Source organism: Myotis yumanensis, unplaced genomic scaffold, assembly GCF_028538775.1.
Source record: "Myotis yumanensis isolate MYYU_CA2020_CCGP unplaced genomic scaffold, mMyoYum1.0.hap1 SCAF_7, whole genome shotgun sequence".
Taxonomy (NCBI): Eukaryota; Metazoa; Chordata; class Mammalia; order Chiroptera; family Vespertilionidae; genus Myotis; species Myotis yumanensis.
In genome coordinates this window covers 87772932-87795708 of record NW_027223758.1, presented here as the reverse complement: position 1 = coordinate 87795708, position 22777 = coordinate 87772932, and the positions used below count along the sequence as shown (strand labels likewise).

At 40.3% G+C, this 22777-nt stretch overlaps 1 protein-coding gene across 7 annotated transcripts in view; it reads right to left on the bottom strand.

Moving 5' to 3' along the window:
- The window catches only part of NOL4 (nucleolar protein 4), a 215726-nt gene that overhangs the window by 9756 nt on the left and 183193 nt on the right, over positions 1-22777 (bottom strand). For all 7 annotated transcript variants that reach the window (XM_070421204.1, XM_070421206.1, XM_070421207.1 and 4 more), the window contains one exon: positions 11360-11540. In XM_070421204.1, coding sequence (XP_070277305.1) covers positions 11360-11540 — 181 coding nt within the window. The remainder of the gene's footprint in view (positions 1-11359; positions 11541-22777) is intronic.

The following is a 22777-nucleotide window of genomic DNA, read 5'->3' as shown; positions in this document are numbered from 1 at the left end:
ACTCTTGGAAGATTGTTTTGTTATGGGTCTATTTTTCTCAAATTAGAGCTACATTTTACTTATGCATCTGTCCCTTAACAAATAATAGGTTACAACAGAACAAAACATGGAGTGATCCCAGGCCTAATAGTAACGCCATTGTTAGGGGTTTGAGTGGGAGAGATGGTCAGATGCTACAGTTCAGTGGAAATGTTTGTCTCCTCTGAGGTCTATGTCAAACTGAAGCCATCTTTAAACCCATTTAGGTCTGCTGTAATTCTAACGATTGTTCGGTCAAATACTTTACTCCTCTCCACTTCATCACATTTACCCTTCTCTACTTAAAGGCTGGTTAATCAACATTAGGTTACCAAGGAACAGGGTGTTTATAAAGTAGGTAACAATATGCTGGTATTCATATTCTACAGACATTTAAGAAAACACAAAAAGCAAGATACAGATCGCTGTCAAGGATAAGTAGCTGATTACGGCATTATGCCAGGAGAGAAGGGGAGTATATAGTTCCCCCCACCCCTCCCCCCAATTATGTCTTATTTCTAGAAAAACTAAAAATCAAACACTGACAGCAATTATAGGTAAAGTTACAGCTCCATCATGAGTATTTACTTTAGATTATAATAGTCAATATCCCATACATTTTAAAAAATAACACACCCGATTGCCCGGAGACAAATTTAGCTGAATCTTCATATACCTCAAAATGTAAATCTCTTGGACCTGTCTTTAAAAACCCACCTATTAAAATTTTCCTTTTCAGGTCCTTCTGTATTTCATCTTATTTCATTTTTCGCATCTAAGTGTCTCTTATTCAGAGAAAAACCGTAAACATCTCAATATTTTTGTTCTCATCTCACTGACTGTCTCTACACAATCAATTTGGAAAGACTCAGTCCTTTCCCCCATCGGCCTTCCTAGTTGTTCGTCTATTTATATTTGCTAATTTCTGGCACTCAGCGCGTGGCCTTCCCATTTGACCTCCCAATTCAGTGTTTTGCAGAGACCTGATAAATCATTCTGATAAACTAGGATGATCTGAAAGTGAGTCACTTTCCCAGTAGTCTCAGAGATTTGTGAGGGGAAAGACTCTTAGCAGGCTTCTCTTTCTGCATACTTTTGGCTTGTGGGAAAAATACAAATATTGCAGTAAAGAAAGAGAGGAGTTAGCTTCAGTTGAATCAATTACACTACATGAGAGCATAATGAATTCTTATATATGTACTTATATGCCTATATAGCTTTTTGTTTTCAAGCAACAGGAAACAGTTCCTAAAACCAGAAAACAAAAGTGTTCATCCCTTGGTTTTCAGAGAGCTCAGACTCAGGTTCTACCTTTTGGGCCACTATTAGTTTTATCTTTCCAATGATTCCCACAGATGAATGGGAAATATAGTAACAAGGATCAACATACGATAAAAACCTCCAGGATATCCTCAGTAAAGATTAGGGATTTGTTTTATTCTTTTACACTTTTATTATTGTTCCATTTTTATGTAAGCCTAACGGTAACTACAAAGAACCTATAGCAGATTGACTAACAAAAGAAACAGAGCATACCACTTCAGAAAATCACCAATTTACAAAGATAAATAAACAAAACAATCAGGAATAAGTTCCTAAATCCTCATCTATAATAACTCTGATAATTTTCACTTCCTAGACTAGTAGAACATTCTGAATTCCCCAAGAGAGCTCTTTCCTGAGTAGCAGAGGGCTGGTGAGGCCAGTCAAATTTAACGGACACGTTCAGACATTCCCAGAGGACATGCCGAAGGGAGTTGTGTAAGGAAAACAACAAGCCAACCATAATGAACTCATGCCACCTGGATAGTCCTGAATGGTATACCAGCAGGCTCAAGAAGGAGTCTCCTTTTCATTCCCCTGCTTCAGTGAGAAGGCACAACTCAAAATTCTCAAGAAGATCTGCAGTACATAACGATCCCTTTTACTGGAGAGAACAGGCTTTTAGAAAGCTGATGCCAGGAAGAGCTGGCCGATATTGAGCTGCAAAGCCAATGCCATGTGCTGGCAGTTCAGGGCAAACACGGGGTGCTCACCTCTCCTTTTCTCAGAGACCCTTGACCTTCAGAAATGGGTGAAAGACTGAGGGCTCCCGAAAACCCGAAAGATGCTGCATTTTCCTTTAACATTTCCAGCAAGTGAGTAACATCAATCCCAATCATTAAAAGTTTGGGTTTGCTTCCTGCAAAAGTCAAGGATATTCTTTTTAAATGTGTTTTGTCAAGAAATTCAATCTAAAAATGGAAAGTCTCACATGTGTGCCCTCAGGAAAACAAAAGTCACGAAGGACTGGTTTACAGAAAACTGATGATACTGGAATTGTCTTAAATGCTATAGGTTGGCATACAGAAGGCCAAGAGACATATGAAAACATGCTCAAAGCCACTAAACATCTGAGAGATGCAAATAAAAAAGACAATGCAGTACCATCTCATACCTATCAGAATGGCTATCATCAACAAACGACAAGTGCTGGTGAGGATGTGGAGAAAAAGGAACCCTCGTGAACTGCTGGTGGGAATGCAGACTGGTGCAGCCACTGAAAACAGTATGGAGTTTTCTCAAAAAATTAAAACTGGAACTGCCATTTGACCCAGTGATCCCACTTCTAAGAATATATCCCAGGAAATCAGACAGGATATATGCACCCCCATGTTCACAGCAGCACAATTTACCATAGCTAAGATATGGAAACAGTTTAAGTTCCTGCATCAGCAGATGAGTGGATTAAAAATCTGTGGTACATCTACACAATGGAATACTACACAGCTGTGAAAAAGAAGGAACTCTTACCATTTGCAACAGCATGGATGGATCTGGAGAGCATTAATGCTAAGTGAAATGAGCCAGTCAGAGGAAGATATATATCACATGGTCTCACTCATTTGTGGAATATAATGAACATAAACTGATGGACAAAAATAAATACAGAGAAGCATTGAACAGTCAAACCTCGGAGGGAAGGCTGGGGGTGGGAGGTAAGAGAAAAACCGAAGGACTTGTATGCATGCATATAAGCATAACCAATGGACACAGATACTAGGGAGAAGTCTGGGGGGGAAGGGGGGCGGGGAGGAGATGTATGTAATACTTTAATCAATAAAAAATTTAAAAAATGCTAGAGGTTGTCTCCTTTCAACCTTGGAAAGTTTTGTTTATGGTTTCCAGAGGTATGAACAAAAAAATGACTCAGGTTGCTGAACTTGCAAAATGAGCTAAATTGAGCCTTGTTTGTATAACTGAACTGTTTGTGTCTCCATTTTTTTTTAACAGAATCTGACTGAACTCTCCTCTTTACAGTCCCTGCCCAAACTCCCAGCCACTCACCTGTAGCTTGCTACCATTTGCATGTTCTGAATTACTATTCCAGAATAAACTCACCGTTTTAGCTTGCCTCAGTTTACCTCTTTAGGTCAATAGTTTTTAGTTTTACAAATCCCAGTCAATGTCAAAGAGGTTTTAAGTACCTATATTACAACTTATTAGCAATTCTTAGAATCCTAAAATAACTGAAACCAAAGGACTTGTATGCAGGCATATAAGCATAACCAATGGACACAGACACCAGGGGGGGTGAGGGCATGAGTGGGGGGATATGGGGGGGATAAGGACACATATGTAATACCTTAATAAAGAAAAAAATCTGATAAGACAAATGGAAAAAATAATCTTTAAGTGAACTCACTGATAAACTTACCCTGACCAATTTCAGTAAAATGGTGGGGAGAAGCCATTTATAGTGGATTGAAGAGTGAATGGTTGATGAGAAGTGAAGACAGTAAATGAACAGAAGCACCTCTTTGAAAATCTCAAGTGAGAAGTGACACTTCCAAATGCTGGTGCCTAGGGACAGCACTGTCCGTGTACAACGCCAGCTACGCATTATGGACCAGCTCTAGGGGGTGGGTGAATCTTAAGGCCAGGCCTCCTTCAATTCCTAACTACAGGCCAGGATCCAAGGAACCTTTATAGCCACAAATCCTGAATGTTGGTGGGGAATAAAGATAATGAATGTCAAGATTCGGGCAAACTAGCAATTGCCATACAAATGTTAGTTATTATGGTCATTATTCCTACAATTTGGTCTTGTTAGATTTCCGTCTGCCCATCAGCCCAGTGTATATCAGAGATGAAAAACAAATGGAAAAGTCTGCCCAGTGGAGCTCATGGAAGGGAAAGCTCAGCAGCTGACTTACGTCTCATGTATATAATTTACACTTGAGATCCCCGGGATCACACAGCGAACCACAGCTGCCCCCTGTAGACGGCTCAGTGTGAACTTCCCGATAGGAAGAAAGCAGCCCGGAGTCCTGTGCAATTGGATGTGATCACAACTGGAGGATTGGCTGCTTCCTTGCTTCTCACTTCAGCTGGGTAATTTGAATAAACTCTTCATGCAAATTGCAACTGCTGTCATTTTGATAACACTCCCACTTGAAAATCTGGGTTGTTGGGGGCAGACTCTTGCCAGCTCCAAACAAATGGAGATTGGCTAATGGAGGGTTTGAAGGGCACCCTCTTCAGGCTACCAGGTCTCTGCCACGGGCAGGCTTTTCCCCCTGCCACTGTATTCAAAATTATACCACACCCGGGAGCCATCCTCTTTCATCCACAGAATCCGTCTACTCAGGTTAGTCTTCCTTCTTTACTGATTCCTTTATCAAAGAGAAGCCCTTCACCCTGCCCTCCGATATACATAAATAATTCTCTTTGTGGCTTTTTGATTTTGGGCAGCACATGTTCTATTTTTTAAAAAGGTATTCATTATGTCACTACAGTGGAGCACTCATATGTCTGGCCTTATTCAGGAGACGTCACCGTGAACGAGGCAGAGTTTCAGCTTTGAAGGAGTGCACAGGGAAAATATTGGAAAACATGTCGCAAGTCAGTGAGTGAAGTGCTAGAATAAAGGCACATGCAGGAAAGTGACTCATCTCCAAAAGGGTGGGAGGCAGCCAGGTGAAGTTTCACAGAGGAAGTGCTATTTAATCAAAGTCCTAAAGGATTCTGAGATGTAGACAAGAAGAGGACAAATGTTTTATCTCTAATTGATCTGTCAGTTTCTTGAGGTCCATGATTCTGCCTTCCTCAACCTTGTTTCTCAAAGTAGTGGCTATAGACAGACTGTTTGCAGTTCCCTCAAAATTCAGTTACAGAAAGCTAATCTCCAATGTGATGGGATTTGGAGATGGGGTCCTTAGGAGGTAAGTCAGGAGGGTGGGGCCTTCCTGAATGGGATTAGCGCCCTTACAAGTGAGACCCTGAGAGCTCCTTTCCCCTTCCCCCACGTGGGCACACAGTGCAAAGACAGCCATCTAAGAACCAGGAAGCAGGCTCTATCCAGGCCCTGCTCATGGACTTCTCGGCCTCCAGAATTGTGAGAAATAATGTTTGTTGTTCAAGCCATCCAGTCTACGGTATTTTTATTCTAGCAGCCCGAACAGACTAACAAAGCACCCATTACAGTGATTTGAACACAAGGACCCAAAAATACTTAAGTTAAATCCAAACACTGTTACGTTTCCTTTCTCATTCTGCCTTTGCATTCTTCTTGAACACAGTACAATCTGCAGAGCTGATGTTCCTATTACACTGGCTTAAAAGGTCCTGCAAGCACCCTATCTCCTTCAATCTTTGTCCTACTATTTATGCTGCCACTGCCAATCCACATCATACTTCCCAGTTTTTCTGTTAAAGGTTTGAATTCTGCTGGTCTTCATCTGCTTTATACATTGTCAGATGTATAGCTAATTCAACTTGGTCTCTTAAAAGTTGTTGCTCCCACAAAAATTAAATAATTAAATAAAAAAAGAAGAACAACTCATGGACACGGACAACAGTGTGGTGACTGTGGGGTGGGGTAGAACAGGGTACAGAGGGGATAAATGGTGATGGTAAAGAAAATAAAGAAAAATAAAGAAATATAAATGCTAAAAAAAAGTCCTTGCTCCCTTCTACACTTTTCAGACATCTCTGCAAACTTTAAAGTCAAGAATTCCACACTTAGGTTAACTGGAATTGTTGGCCTTCAGATACGATGTTGGCATGTCATGTAATGCTCACCGTCTATACCCTCTTTAGCTCTCAAGATTTATGTATATGTGTATAGTTCCTTTCTCCACGGCTCCAAATGTGTTACAGGGAATGACTGTTCTGATGTCTTAAAAAATGAAAAAAATAAGCTAAAGATAACATTTTTTAAACAAAGTCAGAATGTTTGGGGTTCCCAGAATTTATGAAGGAAGTCCCCACGTAAAGGCAATCCTGGGCCTGATCAATCAGGCTGCCTTTCTGTTAAAACAAGCCTCCCCCGCCACACCCCATAAAAGAAATCAAAGTGGCGAGAGCCAACACCAGCGCGACAGGCAGTGCGGGTTTTTGAGATGAAAGGTATTTAGAGCTCCTTTTTAAAGGCTACGAAGAAATAGGTCAGGAGAGCTGGGCGATTTGCTCAAGGTCACACAGGTTGACTTTGTGAGTGCTTAGTCAATACATCTTTTGGCTTTTGCGTGATGAGATAAAGATCCCTTAAGGATACAGTAAAGAACAACATTGAACAACTCAGACCGTCTGCTGGGAAAAGCCAGGCATAGCAGGATAACCAGGACGCATGCAGCAAATCACAACTGAGGTGGCTCTTTGTAACTCAGTGACAAGCCCAAAGTCATTACCAAAACAAACAAAAGGCAAAACACCAGTCTTAGCAAATAACTGCTTTTGACTTAAACTGAAGAGAATTTCTTTAGTTCACATTTGAGAAAGGACTCTCGCTATAGTAATGGTAGCAAGGGGAAGGGTTAAGTCCATATTGGGAAGGAGCTAAATTCCTAGCTCTCTACCTTTTTCATGAAAATGCAATGCTTTCTCCAACTTACTAAATAAAGAAAAAAAGAGTGGGGTGTTAAACATGTGTAGACCCACATGAGCCTGTGCTCAGAAGAGCTCTAAACTTTGTTTAATGCTCTGTTATCAGCATCTTGAAATACTTAATGTTTATAGAAAGGGCCCACATATTAATTTGGCATTGGGCTCCCAAAATTACTTAGCCATTTATGGATCAAAAAAATTATTTTGGTTGTATTTGAGTAGAGGTGAGCAATACTCAATTTGTTCCATATTCTTCTGTATGTCACTACCATGTCCAAAGCTTTGCCCACTTACCTTCATTTTCAGTACTACCACAATAATCCAAATTACCATTGTCTTTTCCTGATATTACATAAATAACTAATATTAGGCAAAATAGACTTAAAAAGTTACTAGTGATAAAGGATATTTTACAATGATAAAAGAGTCAATTAAGATATACCAATATCAATACCTAACAACAGAGTCCCAAAATAAAGGAAACAAAATTGTCAGAATTGAAGGCAACAATAAACAATTCAACAATAGTATTTGAAGGCTTCAATACCCTTCTTTCAATAATGGCTATAAAAATTAGACTGATGGTCAACAAGAATATAGGAGATTTAAACACTATAAAACAACTAGGCCCAATATACATTTACAAAATGCCCCACCACCAACAGCAGAATGCACATTATTCCCAGGTACATTCTCCATGAAACATGAAACATTCTCCAGGACAGACCATGATCTGGATCACAAAACAAGCTTCAATAAACTTGACAGGATTATAGAAATTATATGAAGTATGTTGTCTGGCCATAGTGGAATACAACTAGAAATCGGTAACAGAAAGAAATTTGGGAAACTTACAAATATGTGGCAATTGAACACCATACCTAAACAGCCAATGGGTCAAAAGAAATTAGAAAATACTTTGAGGTGAATGAAAACTAAAACACAACATACCAAAATTTTGTGATGCAGATACAGCAGTGCTTAAAAGGAAGTGTATAGCTGTAAATGCCTGAGAAAAGAAGACTTCAAACAAACGTCTTAACTTTCCATTTTCCACTGAAAAATAAGAGCAAACTAAATGATGTAAGGAAAATGAAGAAGATAATATGAGAATAGGAATCAATGAAATAAGAGAGTAGAAAACAATAGAGAAAAATCAATGAAACCAAGAGCTGTTCTTTGAAAAGATGGCAGCATTTGACAAAATTTATCTAGAATATCACGAAGAAGAAAAGGGAGAACACTCAAATGACTAGAACTAGAAATGATAGAGGGGCCATAACTACTGACCTTCCAAAAATAAAAAGGATTACGAAGGAATACTATGAACAACTACGTCAATAAATTAGATAATTCAGTTGAAATGGACATATTCCTGGAAACAAACTTCTCAAGAGGAATCGGAGAATATAACTGGACTTTATAGCAAGTCAAGAGGTTGAGTTAGTAATCAAAAATTTCCCAGAAAAGCCCAGGCACAGGCCACTCCTGAATTCTATGAAACATTTAGAGTATGAATATCAACACCTCACAAACTCTTCCAAAACATAGAAAAATGTAGACTAACGTTTTAATGAAAACATTCCATCTACAGTAGCATCACAGAGAGAAATATTTAGCAGTAAAAATAAAAAGTGTAAAGCTTGTATTATAAACTAGAGGCCCAGTGCACGAAATTCATGCACTGGTAGGGTCCCTAGGCCTGGCCAGCGATCAGGGTGGATCAGGTTGCCCTCTTCTCCACCTCCTCCTTCCCTTGCTCCCTCAGCACCCCGCCGCCACTGGTTGCCCAACATGTTCCACATCGCCCCCTTGTGGTCAGCGCACATCATAGCGAGCAATTGAACTCCCATTCTCCCGGTCAAACTCCCAAGGGGACACTTTGCATATTAGCCTTTTATATATATATAGATACTATGAGACATAGTTGAAAGACATTTAAAAAGGATAAAATGAACATAAAGCCATCTCATGTTCAGTTATTTCCTCAAAATGTTAAACTCAGAGTTACCACATGAACCAGTAATTCCACTTCTAAGTATAAGCACAATACATTGATTACACACACAGACGTAAAGCAAAGATTTATATAGTAGCATCATTCATAGTAACTCAAAAGGTGGAAAATATCCCAGTGCCCATCAATTTGAATGGTTAAACAAAATATAGCCTATCCATAGAATAGAGCATCTGGCAATTAAAAAAGAACGCAGTGTTGATACATGCTACAACATAGATGAACCTTGAAAATATGCTAAGTGAAAGAGGCCAGACATAAGAGATAACATATTATGTGATGCATTCACTTACATGATATGTTCAGACTCGGAGAGTTTCTGGACACAGACAGTATATTGTACTTACCGGAGACGATCACTTGCTTCAGTACTTGTGTCTATTACACAGATTATTAGCTCAGTAGCTTCCAATGCGGACTCTAATGTCAGAAGGCCTGTGTGCAAATCCTGGACCCTCCCTTTACGGAGGGGCTTTGGGCAAGTCACTCAACCCCTCTGAGCCTCCCGGAATAGGCTTCAATCGTGTTAGGGAAAAGGGAAGTGGTGCCTCGGCATTATTTTTAAATGTGGGGCGATTTTAATTTTATAAAAATTTCCTCCAAATGGCAGGATGTATCTCGTAGTACTGTGTATGGATTCGATGGATATTACACTGAGGGGACTCAATAAGTACTAGTCATTGTTATTTATGTGAAATACATTAATTTAATAGATGAATGCTCTTTAAAGTCTAAATTACAAAATGTTTTGTGTCAATAAAATCTTTAGTGAATACACTCTATTCCCCACCACCACCCCATTTTTTGATTTGGTGGTTAAGCTCTGAACTACCTATCAGTTCTTACTTCATATGTAAAGTATTTTTTTTTAAATATTAGAGTTTCCAGCTTTCTAGTTTTTGTTTATGTTTTCCTTTTCTAATCTCAGATTTGCTCTTTCCTGCAGATTTATTGTCCAAATAAAATTAAGAAGTGAAAGCAGCTGAGAAGGCTCACTGAACCTACATTGGGAACTACATCCCTTTCCAAAATAAGCTCCTTTTTCCTTCTACTTGAGGCACCTCGGGCGTGCGCGCACGTGTGTACGTGTGTGTGTGTGTGTGTGTGTGTGTGCACACGCGCATGTGTGTTTTAAGCTGGAGGCAACTGATAGAAACTGAAGCTCAGGGCCCTGTCCTTGGAGGACCTTTGGTTGTGAGCAGACCTAGGAGCCCCGCCTCCCAGCAGAGTAGCCCCTGCTTAGACGCACAGCAGCTTCCCAATACTGTGCAGGTACTGACACTATAATGCAACTCCCCCCCCAAATCTAGTAAAAGCCCACCAAGCCCAGTCAACTTTTAGAATTCAAATTAGTCTTCGTTTTCAGGCATTTTCAGTGGAAAGAGAGAGGAAATATCAGTTCTCACCGATACTAACAATTCAAATACAAGACTGTGAAGTTCTTGCTGAAACTCACCAATTTTACATCTGTGTCTACTTGGCCTCCTGCTGAAAAATCCCAGCTTGCACTGACACCACATAATTATAAGTTTGTTTTGAACCACAATACACAGACATCAGAACCAGGATACTAGAGTCATTGCTGGAACAACCTAAGGTTGGCTGTACGCCGGCACGCTGTGGAGCGGGAGCTCTGAGGTCACCGGGAGAAGTCCCTTCCTCTCTGAGGTGATGCCAACCACTCACTCAAACAGATGAGGTTCATTCCCATCATTTCCCCTCAACATTAGAGATTCTTAGTCAATTTCATTCCTAATTATATAAATACATAAGCTGTTCCAAAGTTAAACTTACCAAACCAAGTATAGAAACAAGTGCAAGCAGAGAATTCTGCCTTATATTCCTTTTCCCGTATCGTTCTCTCTCAGCCCTGCCTCTATGTAACTTTTCAAGATATTTTATAAGTCCTTCTTGAATGAATATTGGCACACGGACTTTTCATCACCTGGCGCATATAAAGATGTTTTTCATTACTTTTTACAGCTGCATGCTACCCCCGCTGGGATGCACTGTAACCGGAGGGTCCTGGGTATAAGGAAGGACTCAGTATGCATTTTTCATCAAGTCAGTCAAGTTCTTGGGCCTCAAATTTCCAAATTAAAAACTTCAAACATTAAGAAAATGTGTCATTATTCTTGAAGAATAGTACATAACAGCTTTGGGTGGGGGGGAAATGAAAAACTATTTGTCTTAAAAGGCTATTTCTCTAGTTGAGAATTATTTTCAGTATAAGAACAGCAATCCTCCAGCTGCATAGCAGTGCTACTACTTCCAGAAACAGCAACGGAACAGGGGGCATCCTTGTAGCGAGATGGATGTTCTGTATTAAACGGCCTTGTGTTTAGCAGGTTGGCACGGACTATTGCTTTAACAATATATTCATTTTCTTCTCTGGGGTTCACAGAATTGACTACCTCCAAATGGACATAGAAATCGTAGCCTATAATAGACACTCACCACTACTGGAGGCGTCACTCAGGCTCAGCAGCCCCCCTCCGAGGCCTCGGTAACTATGGTAACTGTAGGTCCCGTTGCCGTTGATGTACAGCACCTCCTGAGAGCCGGACACCGCCGAGGCTGCGTGCGTGGCCGGGGCCGCCTCCGGTTTGCTCTGCTTGTCGGCTGGCGCGGACTTGTCCTGCAATGACAACAGTCCATTAGCGACTGAGCCCTGTGCGGTTTGACCGCGAGCAGGACTGTCTTATTCTTACCCACATGTCTGTATTGAACAAGAAAAAAAAAACCGAGTCCCTAGGACAGTGATGGCGAACCTTTTGAGCTCGGCGTGTCAGCATTTTGAAAAACCCTAACTTAACTCTGGTGCCGTGTCACGTAGAGAAATTTTTGGATATTTGCAATCATAGTAAAACAAAGACTTATGTTTTTGATATTTATTTTAAATATTTAAATGCCATTTAACAAAGAAAAATCAACCAAAAAAAAATGAGTTCGCGTGTCACCTCTGACACGCGTGTCATAGGTTCGCCATCACTGCCCTAGGAAGTTGGCACCATGCACATTTTCAACAACTTTGCTAAAAACTGAAAAAAAAAGAAAAAGAAAAAAGAAAGCAAAGCAACAACGTGAGATGCCATTGGAGATGGAGCAACTCCTGATTTCCCACTGAATTTCAATGTCTGAAGAGAGTCGTTCACAATAGCCAAGAGGTGGAAGCGAGCTACCTGTCCACTGACAGACGAATAAAGACATGGCAGAGAAACACAATGCGACAGTACCCAGCCTTGAGGAAAGAGGGAAACCTTGTCACAGCCTACAGCATGGATGAACCTTGAGGACACAAAGCTGAGTGACAGAAGCCAGTCACAGAAAGACGAACCTTGCATGACTCCACTTATACAAGGATCTCAAGTAGTCAAACTCAGAGAGAGAGGAAGTAGAAAGGAGGTTTCAAGGGGCTGGGGCCGGGGTGGTGGGGAGTCGTTCACGGGTCAGACTCTCAGCCACGCACCCTTCCTATTACCCAGACCAGCAGCTCCGGGTGCTCTGCTCTCCCTCAGAAAACCGCTGTGAAGTACCATGAACACCGCTGCGCGCTCAGGTCTTCTTACTGTAAAGACCTGTGGTCACTGAGACTCAGAGAAGAATATCCTACACTGCAAAGCGATTTGGAGGCCCTCAGCAAGGGGCTGGCCTCAAACAATTCCACCAACAGTGTAAACTCCCAGTTTCCTGATGGTAAATAACTTGGGCAGCATAATAGAATTTCAGTTCCTAGTCTGGGGAAATCGGTGGCTCTTCTGAAACATACCAGCCTACTTTCCTGTGATAAGAAAATGACAAAACAAATACACTCACAGGAAGAGTTTCTTAAAGAAAAGAAGAAAGTGAAAAGGCATTGTCCCCACCATATTTTCTCATTGATTTTTAGTATAATAGAATGTGTATTGTTAAACATAAACACACTATACTTAAAATCTACCTCAGTCTTTCATTATTAACTGTTATTTCAAGCCATTGTAACTTCACTGAACAGATAATTGATTCCATTAATAATCACAACAGGCCTTGTAGGGAGTCATTTGTACTTAAAAATTTACATTATTAAGGTCCTTGGCAGCCAACTATACATAGAGAAATACAACACATGAAAATTCCAATAAAATCCAGTCTGCATTGTCTTGAGGAAAAGTTTAATGTGAAGTTAATTGATGCTTTTCTTTTGAATGATCACTAATATTGGTTTCAAAGCAGCACAGATTTTAATGGCATAAAAAAGAAATACCTCCTGAAGTCAAATGTTACCTCAGGAAGAACTTTTTAATAATTGCTCCTTCCCCAAGTCTCAAAATGACAGCTTGCCCCTGGGTTGCTGTGAAGATTATTTTCAAAAGAGGCTGATATTAATATGTTACAATACTGCATGTCTAGGCAATTTAATCAAACAGAAAAATTTCTATCCCAGCTTTTATGAGACGAATTTCAAATTTTCTTTTAAAGATTCCAGAAAAATAAGGTAGCTTGAATGACCTCCAGCAGTGCACTAGATAATACAGATCATTTTCATTCCAATTTCACTGATTAAAAATATACAATAGATTAAGCAGGGGTGGGGAATCTTTTTTTCTGCCAAGGACCATTTGGATATTTATAACATCACTCGCAGGCCATACAAAATTATCAATTTAAAAATTAGCCTGCAAAATTTGGTCAGATATTTAACTCACCCCTAATTCCTTGGCAGGGCCAGACCAAATTATTTCTCGGGCCTTATATAACCCACACACTGGATGTTCCCCATCCCTGGATTAAAGAAACACTTATGGTGCCCGAGCTGGTTTGGCTCAGTGGATAGAGCATTGGCCTGCAGACTGAAGGGTCCCAGGTTGTGGGCTCGATCCCTAGTAGGCTGGCAGCCGATCAATGATTCTCTTTCATCAATGATTTTTTTTCTCTCTCCCTCTTCCTTCCTGAATAAAAAATATATTTTAAAAAAAGAAACACTATGGTGACTTCTATAATTAGGCTCTGGCCTTATCAATAAATACACCCTTCAAGGTTTACCCATGTTGTTGCAAAGGCAAGATTTCACCGTTTATGGCTGAGTAGTATTCCAGTGTGTGTGTGTGTGTGTGTGTGTGTGTGTGTGTGTGTATGCACATCTTTTTTATCATTCATCCATTAATGGACACTTCGGTTGTCTTCATTCCTTGGATTAAGAGGATATTATGCTTAGTGAAATAAGTCAGATGGAAAAAGACAAATACCTATGATTTCACTCACTCAGATGTGAAATATAAAAACAAAACAAAAACAGACTTATGGAGGCACACAACAGATTTGTGGTTACCGGAGGGGAAGAGGGTGGGGGGAGGGCAAAGCCAATAAAGGTGTATAGTGACAGAGGGAAGCTAGACATTTGGTGGTGAGCATGATGCAGTACATCCCCTGCTGGTTGGTAATGCTGCATGCATAAAGCTTATATGATTCCATAAATCAATTAATTTTTAAAAATTAAATATATATTATGTATTTCATATTTTTTTAAATGGGCTAATAATAGGATGGGTGATTACTTATAGATGTGGGCAGGAATGGAAATAGTTTGGAAGACTAAACATTGTCTACTTGTGACCCACCCATGAACACACTGTTTGAGAAGGCTGGTCAGTATTCCTTTGTACCCTACCCACAGAAACTGGACAGAGGCAAACTGAAGATTGCTGAACCTGATCTGCTACTTGGATTACACAGGTTGTGTTCCTAACCCACCGAAATGCCTAAGGAATCCTTCACTCAAGTATCTTAGACAAGTTTTGTTGCTGTTGTTGTTAATGAGATTTGCTTGATTCCACTCAACTTTCTGAAAGTAGGTTTCCAAAAAGTTGAAATGGGAAGAGTAGAGAGTATTTCTTTCTTAGACTTTACCTCTACCATCTACTGTACATTTTCATTAGCTTTTCTCCATCTATAAAGCTAATCAAAACAATAATCTTACCGCTAGATTCAATAATCCAGTCACCTTTCTTCTGCTTGCCTGTTACCTCGCACTGTTACAGCAATTGGAGTTTGCAAGGCCTCAAACTCCACTGGAGTTTGCCTCGGTGTCAAATTACATTTTTAGTTCATCATTGAGCTGGTCAGGGCACTAGGGACCCACCTTTTAAAAGTAAAGAAACATGCAGAGGCCTCAGATCAGCTTATCAATGCAAAATAGGAAGCCCATCGGTAATGCTGGCATCATTCGCCTGAACTGTCTAGAGCAGTGGTTCTCAACCTTCCTAATGCCGCCACCCTTTAATACAGTTCCTCATGTTGTGGTGACCCCCATTTTCATTGTTACAAATTGAACATAACTAAAGCATAGTGATTAATCACAAAAACAATATGTAATTATATATGTGCTTTCCGATGGTCTTAGGTGACCCCTGTGAAAGGGTCGTTTGACCCCCAAAGGGGTCTCGACCCACAGGTTGAGAACTGCTGGTCTAGAAGATTGTTACTGGACGTCTCCTGCCTTTACATGTTCTTTGTAGTCTATGTAACAGAGCATTTTTACTTAAGTGAGTGCTCTGAACTTCTCCTTCGCTCTATTAGCATAGATGGGCTGAGGGAGTGCAATATGCTTCACGTATAAATTGCTGGAAAACGTGTCTACTTTCTAAAAGCTTCTCTTCTTCCATTGACAGTAATTGTTCCAGAACTAAGCACATCGCTATGCGTTTCCAGGGAAATTCATAAAAGATCAGGGAGAATCAGAGGTCCCATTCAGACTGCTTTCCTAGGAAAAAAATTGCATGCACTCAAAGTAAATGTGCTGATTACCTAGGATAATGAGAGGTGACTTATGATGCCATCAAACACACACACACACACACTCAGATATGTAATAACACTCAGGAAGTAATTCCTTTCACATAGTCAGAAGCATTCCGTACAGCCTCCTGCAATTGCTGGCCCCACAAATGATTAAAACGCCAACACAGAAGGTAAGTCCTTGCAAAGATGCTCCCAAACCCACTAAGATAATAAGGACAGGCACGATTTGTCTAAATCCAAGAAACCATGATCAGATTTCAAATAACAGATCTGGTTTCTGACTTGAGAAACCAAAACCCCTGAGGCACAGCTGTTACCCAGAGTTTTATCAAAATCTCTGAAGAACAGGTTATGTGGACAAACTCTCCTTGCAGCAGTATTTTCACACACACATACTCACATGACTTTATAAATAGTAAAGCTTTGAGAACTGTTGCCTTAAAGAAAATTACAAAATAAGTAGGGTCTCCAACTCAAACATGTGTAAAAGTATGCTGGCAAGAAGCCACCACCTACACTGGGAAGTTACCTACTCTGACATTCTTCCTGGGGGCATAACGTTTTATTATTAAAAAATAAAAGTAGAGACTTAGCACCTTTAAATTGCCATTTTAAATGTAATACTCTGCCATTTAGCTATTGACCAAAAAAAAAAAAATCTAATTTAAAAAGTAAATGTCTTTTTCTATAGGTCTATAACATGCAATTTTGAGTTCCTTTGTTGATATAACCAAAATGAAAATTTAAAAGTACGGTTTCTTTGAGGTTCTAAAATCTGATTACAGATATAAACCTTTTGGAAATAATTTTATATGCACATCATAGTATTTTCCCCTCAGAAAATTCTTTCAGTTTTATTTAATTCTGACATCAAAGGGAAGTCAGATATCCCCTCCCTGCCCCACACGCTTCCCTCAAACGGAACATCACTGTGGAAACTAGAGAAGTGGAAATTTTGACGACAATCAGAGGATTCCTCAGCAGCTCACTTATCTCAAGTCGTAAGTTACTAGCATATGATCTGAGAATATTCAAAATAAATGTGCACGCTTCCTATTTTTCATTTTCATTAACCTTCAAACCCTTTTTGTGGTTTGGAGAGATTGAGGAAAAGAAAAAGAAACAAGAAACTCATGGACACAAACAACAGTGTGGTGATTGCTGGAGGGAGAGTGTTGGGGGAGGCAGACGAGGGCAGAGGGGGGATAAATGGAGTTGGAAGGAGGCCTGACTGGGTGTGATGAACGCACAATACAGTGTACAGATGTGTTGTGGAACCGTGTACCTGAAACTCGTATAATTTTGTCAACCAGTGTCACCCCGATACATTCTTTCAGTTTTAATAAAGTCTTTCCATTTTAATACAGCAATGCCAAATTGGTATCTTTAACATTAAACTTTAATATAAAGGGTGAAAATAGGTTTACAGTTGTTCGCATGGAAAACACAACAATTAATAAATGATAATACAAGAATAAACTCTGTGTTTTGTGTATTCACAACTGTAAACCTACTTTTCCTTCACCCTGTATTTTAGGTATAAGAAATATGTTCTTTTAAAAACATCTTTGAAACCACCCCTCTATTTGCCATTGGGCTGTACTGGTTTTTGTAAAAAGCCCTGAAATCATGTTTGAGTCCCCTTCACAACATTCTCTCTTGGCGGTTCGGGCCTGCACGGTTCCTGGTAGTGACTGCACATCCGTTCCTCCCGATTCCTCCTTCCACTCCCAGCCTTTCCTCCGCGGCTTGTGCCTGAATTTCCTATTGCTCAGGCGTGTCAAGTTTAACATTTTGAAACTGAACGTATCTTCTCTTTCTTCCAGATACCCGTTGCAAAATGTTTAATTAAAAGGCAAAACACCACCTGTTCTGGCACCAGTGTTTCTGGTCCCGGTCATCACGTCATGCCAAGGTTTCTCCTCCCTCGCTCTGGACACCCGCGTCCTCTCAGCTCCGTCTCGGAAGCGGCCTCCCTGGCAGGCGCTGGGCCCCTCTCCTGGCTCACCCGTGGCTCTGGCTCCAGAAGCTCCCCCTCGCCGACCGTGATGACTTCTGACCTGTGTTCACGCCTTCATCTGTCTGTATCCTCTCAAATCCATCACTTATCATGTTGGTGTCTCTTTGAAATCTTAGATTTCTTTTCTCCCCTGGAGATGAAAACCCAACGTTCCTGACATCCAAAGCTCCTCAGAGTTTGAGATCAATCTCGCCCACCAGTTTCTGTCACTTCCTCTTGCGCGCTCCATCCTCTGATCATAAACTAAACTAAAAAATAAAACCTGGACACTGTAGTTTTCGGAGCCGCCTGAGTTGCCCTGTATGTGCACCAGTGAGCAGCAAGTTTCTCATTATTGTACGTGTTCTATCCTACCAGGATATTTTGTCATTTAATTTTTAGTCTTCTTTTCAGAATTTTAGCACATGTATGTAATATTAAAAACAAACTACATTTTTTCTTAAAAGTTTTTTTTTAATCATTTTTTGTACTTTTTGTGTGAAATGAAAAAGTATTATTTAGATAAAGCAGGCTTAGAAATGGCTTTCATAAAAAGTAACGGGAAATATGGTATTTTCCTGTTTCACGTCCTTACTAACCTAAATTCCAGATTGACAAAAGGTCTTTCTTGCTAAATCTCTAATCTATCCTCTAGAGCAGTGATGGCGAACCTTTTGAGCTCGGCGTGTCAGCATTTTGAAAAACCCTAACTTAACTCTGGTGCCATGTCACATATAGAAATTTTTTGATCTTTGCAACCATAGTAAAACAAAGACTTATATTTTTGATATTTATTTTATATACTTAAATGCCATTTAACAAAGAAAAATCAACCAAAAAAATGAGTTCGCGTGTCACCTCTGACACGTGTGTCATAGGTTCGCCATCACTGCACTAGAGGGCCTAAAAAAAAAAAATAACACAAAAACCAAGCAAACAAACAAAGAAGAAGCAGGGCACCTATTTGAAATTCCTATCTCTCTTCTCTGGTATACAATTATTTTTATGGAAATATGCAAGAAAACCACATAGGGAATAAAAGGTAACCGATGAGAGAAGAATAATTCGACTGTATATACATTAGTTCTTTAGTTTTCAGATTGCTATAGGTCAAGCATGTCAAACTTGCACCAGCGGGCCACACGCCTTGTTTGACATGCTTGCTACAGATAAAATACCTTGAGCCAAATATCCTATTGAAGATGCGGAGTCTAAACAGTGCCAACACCATTACATTCTAACAATTAGTAAATTCCCTCCAAGCATGAGAGTTATAGCCATATATCTTTAGCCATAAAACACTGCAGCTGTACTAAAAATTCAGAAAAAAATACTTCTTATGTTAAACTTTGAGAGGCACAGTGGCGGTTGATAAGACTTTTTAGAGCAGTTCACCATTAGCTGTTACATAAAGATCCTATTAACACGGTGATGTCAGCAGATTAAGCTAATACCCACATAATGGTTATCTGGAGTATGATGCTGGGCAGCAAGAGGTACATTATTTTATCTACAATGTAATCAAATCTGTGATCCATAAAGGGGCTTGATAAAGGGATTTAATTAGTTTCTGCTGGGTCATGACTCTGATAACAAAGCTACATGTTTAATTTATGTTGTCCACATAATATGTCTATATTATTAATGCTCAACTAAACTCACAGGTTTTAACCTTTTTTTTGACTAACATTTTCATTCAAATCAAGTAAAAATAATGCATGCCACTTTAAAAGATAAAATAAGAGAAACAAATGGACTTTCTTTTCATGTCCATGGCTATGTTTTCCCAAAGCACAAGGTTAGGCTACAATTTATGTTACAATGAAGGTTGGATGCATTGCCACAGATTGCTATAGAAGCGTAAGTCAACAAAACTCAGGGCGAGCACTTTACAAGTGACTTCTCAGATCCTATTTATTTACTCCAGATGTCAGTTACCCTGAATCCAATGATGCGGATGTAATAACCTAGTTATTAATAAGAGGAAAGGAGCAAAGGGAATGCCAAATTTTATAGATGTGCCATCAGTGAAGCGTTGTCAGAAAGCTGCAATTTACAAGCATGCCCAGGAAAGTCTGGGTGGTGCTGGGGAGGTACTTTCCTGTAAGTCACACCTGGGAATGGGTCAGTGGCCAAAGTAGGTGTGGCAGCTGCAAGCTCAGAGATTTGAGATACATAAGCTCTCTTGTTTCTCTTGGGACTCCTGTTGTGGGGGGCATGCTCCCTCGGCTCCCCTGCATCTGCCCACATGGCTCAGAGCCTGATGGACCCGCACAATGGACTGCTGGACGGGAACTAGCCTGATGCTCTGCTGGACCAGCTCCCCATGGGAGGGATGCTCCGGACACTGGCTCTGCTTCCGGCCCCGCTGAATTGCCAGCTGCAGCACTTCCAGGACTGGGTTAAGGGAAATGGGACTTGGCAAATGTAGGGGTGTAATTCCACATAAATAACGCTTTCTACCCCATCTCATCCTCCCGTGAGGGCCTCCAGAAATGCTGATTTCAGCAGTAACCCAAGAACCTCACCCCCACTAGCAGCAGAGAAGTCCCACCCATCCATCCGATGACACTTCTGAGTATGGTCTTGCGAGTTCCCACTTCGGACTTAAAGAAGATCAGGCTGAACTGGCCGACAGACACTTGAAAAATATAATTAAAGTTTAAAAAAAGTTGGTCGTGGCTATTTTCGTCCTTTTTCATTTCCTTTTGAGCAAGTCGAGATACTTGACTAATGATGCTGTTTCAACGCCGATGTTGGGAGGGAATCATAGGTGGTTTCAAAATGAGAAACAGGTGAGCCTGCACGGTCGCCGGAGCAGAATGAATGACCCCTCCCCACGGTCACGCCACACAGTGGGTTCCTTCGGCTCCTTTTGATGACCATTATGATCACTCATTTAGCAAACGTAAGTCCACCTGAACTGTACACCTTGCAGGCGCCATATACCTGAGATCTGAATTCCTACACGTTGGAATAAAAGCTTACAGATTATTCTAATTTGGTTTAAACTGGGCATTAAAAATTACCCATCCATTCTGAGTTTTCTAGTATATTAATTATGAAATAGTCAAATTAAGGTAATTAGAAAAGCCATAAAAAATGGTGAGGCCCGAATCGCAGAGTGATAATGCTTTTACATTAGTGTGAAATTAAGTTTTAAAGGGGACGTGCATCAGACAACATGAAGTAATCTAATAATAAATAACCTTGCAATGAATTTAGAACACATTGTTTATGCCTGACCACATGTGGGTGTTACATGCACATAGACGTAAACGCGCTGCTGTTAAAAATGCTCCCCTCACCAGTCCTGCTTCTGTTACTCACAACTTAGTTATGTGAAGTGCTCCTGTTTAGCATGGTGACTGTGGGGGTAGGGTATGTAGAAAGAGAAATACCACTGTTGGCATATTTCTTCATATATCAGATATAAAGTTTATAATTGTTTGCCTCTACAACGAGAAGTTCGTTTGTTATTCAGGAAGTCATTAATTTTAAGAAGTTCTCTGACTTATCAAAAATACGCACAAGTAAACACACTCATGTTCTTGAGCATCACCTGTGTTTGCAGATTAGTGGCTCTCTTCCTGTAGATGCTGGTTATATAACGGTCATCGACTCCAGGATAAATTTTGGTAGAATCAGTCTAAGTTTCTCTTTTCCTTCCATTCTGATTCTGAGTCTCTTCCTTTCCCGGCAAGATTTCATCCCGTTTAGGTCTTCCTCGACCCCCTTCTGCACTAAAGACCTCGAAATCTAAACCCACATCTGTAATGAAGACCTGTCCCCGGGTCCACATTTTCAGCTCTTTACCGGACATAAACACTACATGCCGCATAGGGGCTTCCCACTCAGCACGTCAAACTGAACACTTGATCTTCTCACATTCTCACTTCTCAGCCATAATTTGCTCTGCCTCCTGAATTCTTGATCTCGATTCATGATGCCTTCATCGATACAGTCTCCTGAGCTGGAGGCCCGTGTCATATTCAACAGGCCCCCTTTTCATGATCTCCCATGCACAACCCAGGACAAAGTCTCATTCAATCACTGTTACTGGTTAGCGAGTTGTCTAAACAATGTTCTATCACATGTCTTCTGTTCGCTAGGCTGCACACAGCGGGTGCTGAGAATCTACCGTCAGATAAAACAGACGGGATCCCTGCCCTCCAGGGGCCTAGAGGCATGCAACAGGAGACAGACAAGAGGAGAGGAAGAAGTGAAAAAATGTAAGTTCAGACAGTGATAACCGTTAATAAAATAATACAGGATATAAAAAATGATTAGAGATGGATGTCCAAGAGGGAAGGCCTTGCTGAGAAATATACATGAGCCAATTAGCCAAAAATGGAATGATAAAAAAGAGGCAATCATGTGAAGATTTAGATGTGTATGTATGTGTGTGTGTGTGTAAACAGAGCACAGAAATCCATTCTACACTTGTCCTGAAACGTTTCTCATATCCAAAGACCTCGGTGATCCCCAGGGTTTGGTTTAATTATGTCATGGAAGCATTCACATAACTTGGTCTAACCAGTGATACTGTTTTAATACCCAATACTCCTCTGTGGCAACAGAATTGAGAAATATTCAAATAAAAGTACCCTGTTTTCATGTTTCCTTCATACAAAATACTATAATGGATGCTAAATATTGATATTTTTTGCATCCACAGTAAATATCTGTTTTTAGGTATAACTTCAGCTGCAGAAATTCAAACTTGTTTCTTAATCTTGTAAAATGTGCTAACTGCACTAAACTACAGCTTCAATTACAAACACCATTCAGTTTTTATGAAGGCGGGGCTGTTTTTATCCTAAAACAGCCTTTAAAATAAAAATGAAGAAAAGTGCAAGACAATGAAACGGCCCGGGATATTTCCCTATGAATTCAGCATCATCTTCACTCAGAACTCCCCATGGGTGGCCTGGCTGCTAGTTTCAGCCCAGGCGCCGTGCAGGAAGCTGGGTTTGCTGACCAGCAGTGTTTCATTTCCATACAGAATTAGCAAGGTGATTAATACTTTGAATTTCCAGGGGCCTACATTATGCAAATGAACTAAGCCTTCCTCCTGCTCTGCCTCTGTGAGCCTTCCC